At 50.8% G+C, this 6,000-nt stretch overlaps 1 protein-coding gene across 3 annotated transcripts in view; it reads left to right on the top strand.

Annotated features, from left to right (window-relative positions):
* Positions 1–560: 560 nt before the first annotated feature.
* Positions 561–6,000, top strand: part of LOC138778760 (germ cell nuclear acidic protein-like) — a 28,014-nt gene continuing 22,574 nt past the window's right edge. For all 3 annotated transcript variants that reach the window (XM_069956492.1, XM_069956491.1, XM_069956489.1), the window contains exons 1-2: positions 561–570; positions 667–791. In XM_069956492.1, the coding sequence (XP_069812593.1) occupies positions 708–791 (84 nt within the window). In that variant the 5' untranslated portion in view covers positions 561–570; positions 667–707. The remainder of the gene's footprint in view (positions 571–666; positions 792–6,000) is intronic.

The raw sequence follows: 6,000 nt of genomic DNA, 5'->3' as shown, positions 1-6,000 counted from the left end.
CAATAACAATAGTAGTTAGCTATGCGCCCTGTAACCAGATGCAATGCCCCATATTGTCACAGGCTGAAGTGTATTGAGTGTAGGAGACTGGACTTCTCCATACACATATTTGTTATAATGGCCGCCTATGGCAAACTGTGCACAATAGTCAAGATGAACATAAACACTAAACCCCAAAAGAGACCTGAACCCTACACAGGCACAGCAGGCGGGAAAGAAGCGGCAGATATGTAATAATAATCACTTATTACCCTTATATAAAACTATGAATAAAATAGTAATTATATGGGAAAAACTATTCTTATAGGAAGGGACTGGAACCTTTTATCAAATGTATTTTTTTTAATTTATTGAGCAACATTATCAAATATCAGTATAAATCATAAGAAAATACTACAGCCGAGCGCATAGACCAAGATTTTATTCACCCTAATTCCTGCCAATGGCCGACTGTTCATTGTATGGTTAGTACAAGTGTTTGTATTAAGATGTTTAAATAAAGATTATTGAAAATCATGATGTCATTTGTTTACAAACTGGACCCTTCAGAGCTTTATTAGTAGTTGGACTGTAAGTATGCATATCCATTGGCTCCTGGTATTTTTTGTTATTTTCTATTTTTAATCAGTTTTCTCCATGTAATCTTTTATTTTCTCACACACATAGGCGATTTGTGAGAGATTGACGACAGGAGAAGACTTATAGTCATGGAGGAAGAGCTGAACATCATCTACAGCGAGGAGGACCAGTTCGTGGAGGATACAGACTTTCCCGTTGTCTACGAGGAACATGTGAGTGAGAATTCCCCATCCAGTATAGCAGGGTATAGCAGATAGGATACACTGTGGGATGTTTGTATAGAGATGGGGTTGTGTACATAGTGGGGTGTCCTGTCCAGGAGTATCTGTACCTGTAGATACTCCTCCCTGGTCACATGATCACATAGGTGCCCCCCCCCCATAGGAGACAGTGGTGATGGGAGGAGATGTGTAGAATGGGGAGCTATAAATACCTTACACCCTGTTACTTATTCCCCATGTTCAGCCATTTCCAACTGCCATTTTGCCATGTTCCATGCAGGGGGCGGGGCTTAGTTGGGCCATGATAACTGCTGGGTGGTGGCTGTGGTCTATGGCCGGGCTCATGCACTGTGTGTGTTATGTGATCTCCAGCACCTCTGCGGACATAGGAAGGAATATACTCCTATAAGGTAGAGAGGGAAATCACATAGCACACATAAGCCATGGGCCTGGCCTAAGACTTTATCCAGATGTGCAGTAATATGTGACAATGCTATCACTGGATCAGGGCCTACTGTGTGATCTCTAAGGTCAAATAATAAAAAATAATTATAATATATATGGTACAGTATGGGATTTGTAGTTCTGCAACCTGAAGCTCTCCTGGTTGCATAACTACAAGCCCCATCCTCATGTTGTGGTGATGGTACAAGATGGGAGTTGTAATTATGCAACCAGGAATGCTCTAGGTTGTAGAACTACAACTCCCATGATCATGGTGTGGGGACAACACTTTATGGGAGTTGTAGTTTTCCAACTTGGAGTTCTCCTGGTTGCATAACTACAAGCCCCATCCTCATTGTGGTGACAGTACAAGATGAGAGTTGTAGTTCTGCAATCTGGAGCTCTCCAAGTTGCATCACTACAACTCCCGTCATGTAATGTCACCAAGGCATAATGGGAGTTGTACACAGCTGCTCCTGTGTTATTTTGGTGCGCAACTTGCTATGTGTACTGGCGCACTGGAGTGTTGTTGTGTTTCCCTGCTGTTTCTCTAAATAAAGAATTTAACAGCTGGAGAGTCACAGAGGGGGTGGCAGGGAAGCCTGCAGTGACATCCCCCCCCCCCCATTACACAGCCACTGAGATGCTGACATACAAGAGGGGTGCCGCTGGACATTGTCCCTCTACGGGCTCTACAGGCAGACAGGGAAGCCTGGAGTGTAATCCCCCATCATACAGCACCGCTGACATGTCGCTCGGGTTTGTCAAGGGGGAGGTGCCCTATGGATGAACGGGGCCACCGCTGCTCTTGCACAATGTTCTGAGGATGGCCTATGGAAGGGAAGGCACAACGACTGCGGTACATTGTCCCGGCTATACGGGCAGATGGGGAAGCCTGTAGTGGAATCCTCCCCCCACCACTCGCACGGCAGCATCTCCTCCGCATTGTAATGGGGTGGGGGGGGGGGGGGGGGATTCCATGACAGGCTTCCCCATCTGCTTGTAGAGCCGGGACGTTGTCAAGCAGCACAGCTATGGACCCCCGCAGTGCACAGCAGCCCGGCCATCCTCCATAGCGGCCGAGCTGTGAGCGGTGAGGAACTGTGCCGGTCACTCTCCGTGTGTGAGACAGCATGGAGCTCCGGATTTGCCGCAAATGGAGGAGAGCACTGGAGGAGAGCGCGCTGTAACAAACCCGGCATGGTACAACTATTTATTGATATGTAATTACAAAAATGACCATGTCAGCAGGGTTCTGTGTATTGTCTGCTAGATACGTTCTAAGAATAAATTTTATTTTTTGCATGATGACTGGAGTACTCCTTTAAATAAAAATAAATAAACATATATATATATACAGTGTCGGACTGGGGTACCTGGGGCCCACCAGAGGAAATGATCCTTGGGGCCCACCAATAAAAATCCAGTGAGACAGGACATGCTGACCCGACCCTTTCCTTGATTCATCAGTATCTGTGACAACTTCCTAATGAATAACATGTTTTCAGTCAAACTAGAACTCTCAGAATACCCTACACTAAATCTCTCAGGGTATAATGAGAGTTGTAGTTTCTGAGAGGATGACCCTTTAAAAATAATTGCTATGTAGAGGATCCTGAAGGTCCAGCGATAAATCTCTACAGCGCCAGTTGTTATCAGAGGATTGTCTATTCACTGTACTACAAATCCCAACATATTCTAAGAGCTGTAGACTGTCAGTAAATGTTGGGAGTTGTAGTGTCTCCAGCTGTTATAGTTGGAGGATCTTAGGTCAATTGTACACTGGATGCTGTATGGGAGATCAGAATGCATAGCCCCCTCTGTGCAGCATCCCCCCAATACATAGCCCCTCTGCGCAGCATCCCCCAATACATAGCCCCTCTGTGCAGCATCCCCCAATACATAACCCCTCTGTGCAGCGTCCCCCAATACATAGCCCCCCTCTGTGCAGCATCCCCCCAATACATTACCCCCTCTGTGCAGCATCCCCCAAAATATAGCCCCTCTGTGCAGCATCCCCCAATATATAACCCCTCTGCGCAGCATCCCCCAATACATAGCCCCCTCTGTGCAGCATCCCCCCAATACATAGCCCCTCTGCGCAGCATCCCCCAATACATAGCCCCTCTGTGCAGCATCCCCCAATACATAACCCCTCTGTGCAGCGTCCCCCAATACATAGCCCCCCTCTGTGCAGCATCCTCCAATACATAGCCCCTCTGTGCAGCATCCCCCAATACATAGCCCCCTCTGTGCAGCATCCCCCAAAATAGAGCCCCTCTGTGCAGCATCCCCCAATACATAGCCCCTCTGTGCAGCATCCCCCAATACATAGCCCCCTCTGTGCAGCATCCCCCAATACATAGCCCCTCTGTGCAGCATCCCCCAATACATAGCCCCCCTCTGTGCAGCATTCCCCCACAATACATAACCCCTCTGTGCAGCATCCCCCAATACATAGCCCCCTCTGTGCAGCATCCCCCAAAATATAGCCACACTGTGCAGCATCCCCCAATACATAGCCCCTCTGTGCAGCATCCCCCACAATACATAGCCCCCTCTGTGCAGCATCCCCCAATACATAGCCCCCCTCTGTGCAGCATTCCCCCACAATACATAACCCCTCTGTGCAGCATCCCCCAATACATAGCCCCCTCTGTGCAGCATCCCCCAAAATATAGCCACACTGTGCAGCATCCCCCAAAATATAGCCCCTCTGTGCAGCATCCCCCCAATACATAGCCCCTCTGTGCAGCATCCCCCACAATACATAGCCCCTCTGTGCAGCATCCCCCAATACATAGCCCCTCTCTGTGCAGCATCCCCCAATACATAACCCCCTCTGTGCAGCATCCCCCAATACATAGTCCCTCTGTGCAGCATCCCCACAATACATAGCCCCTCTGTGCAGCATCCCCCAATACATAACCCCTCTGTGCAGCATCCCCACAATACATAGCCCCTCTGTGCAGCATCCCCCAATACATAACCCCTCTGTGCAGCATCCCCGCAATACATAGCCCCTCTGTGCAGCATCCCCCAATACATAGCCCCCTCTGTGCAGCATCCCCCAAAATATAGCCCCTCTGTGCAGCATCCCCCAATACTTAGCCCCTCTGTGCAGCATCCCCCAATACATAGCCCCCTCTGTGTAGCATCCCCCCACAATACATAACCCCCTCTGTGCAGCACCCCCCCCCCCACAATACATAGCCCCCTCTGTGCAGCATCCCACAATACATAGCCCCTCTGTGCAGCATCCCCCAATACATAGCCCCTCTGTGCAGCATCCCCCACAATACATAGCCCCGTCTATGCAGCATCCCTCCCCACAATACGTAGCCCGCTCTGTGCAGCATCACCCAATACATAGCCCCCTCTGTGCAGCATCCCCCAATACATAGCCCCCTCTGTGCAGCATCCCCCAATACATAGCCCCCTCTGTGCAGCATCCCCCAATACATAGCCCCCCTCTGTGCAGCATCCCCCAAAATATAGCCCCTCTGTGCAGCATCCCCCAATACATAGCCCCTCTGTGCAGCATCCCCCCCAATACATAGCCCCTCTGTGAAGCATCCCCCAATACATAGCCCCTCTGTGCAGCATCCCCCAATACATAGCCCCTCTGTGCAGCATCCCCCAAAATATAGCCCCTCTGTGCAGCATCCCCCAATACATAGCCCCTCTGTGCAGCATCCCCCAAAATATAGCCCCTCTGTGCAGCATCACCCAATACATAGCCCCTCTGTGCAGCATCCCCCAATACATAGCCCCATCTGTGCAGCATTCCCCAATACATAGCCCCTCTGTGCAGCATCCCCCAATGCATAGCCCCTCTGTGCAGCATCCCCCCAATACATAGCCCCTCTGTGCAGCATCCCCCCATTACATAGCCCCTCTGTGCAGCATCCCCCCACAATACATAGCCCCTCTGTGCGGCATCCCCCCAATACATAGCCCCTCTGTGCAGCATGCCCCCACAAGACATAGCCCCCTCTGTGCAGCATCCCCCCCAATACATAGTCCCTCTGTGCAGCATCCCCCAATACATAACCCCTCTGTGCAGCATCCCCAATGCATAGCCCCCCTCTGTGCAGCCCCCCTTTGTGCAGCATCCCCCACAATACATAGCCCCTCTGTGCAGCATCCCCCAATGCATAGCCCCCCTCTGTGCAGCATCCCCCAATACATAGCCCCTCTGTGCAGCATCCCCCAATACATAGCCCCTCTGTGAAGCATCCCCCAATACATAGCCCCTCTGTGCAGCATCCCTCCAATACATAGCCCCTCTGTGCAGCATCCCCCAATACATAGCCCCCCTCTGTGCAGCATCCCCCAATACATAGCCCCTCTGTGCAGCATCCCCCAATACATAGCCCCTCTGTGCAGCATTCCCCAATACATAGCCCCTCTGTGCAGCATCCTCCAATACATAGCCCCTCTGTGCAGCATTCCCCAATACATAGCCCCCCTCTGTGCAGCATCCCCCAATACATAGCCCCTCTGTGCAGCATCCCCCAATACATAGCCCCTCTGTTTAGCATTCCCCATGTAGAATTAAAAACAAAATAATAAAAACCTACTCACCTCTCACAGCGATCCCCAGCAGTCTCTCTCCCTCCTGGAGCTCCGGTCCCATGCAGCGTCCTGGGCTTCTTCCCTCTTCAGGCCTCCTGGCCGCCGCTCCTTGTTCCTCCGCGCCGGTGTGCGTCCAGGAAGTGATGTCACTGGGAGGAGGACGCTCTAGCAGACGTGC

Source organism: Dendropsophus ebraccatus, unplaced genomic scaffold (genome assembly GCF_027789765.1).
Source record: "Dendropsophus ebraccatus isolate aDenEbr1 unplaced genomic scaffold, aDenEbr1.pat pat_scaffold_673_ctg1, whole genome shotgun sequence".
Lineage (NCBI taxonomy): Eukaryota > Metazoa > Chordata > Amphibia > Anura > Hylidae > Dendropsophus > Dendropsophus ebraccatus.
Note: the sequence above shows the minus strand (reverse complement) of the source record. Positions and strands in the feature narration are given on the sequence as shown.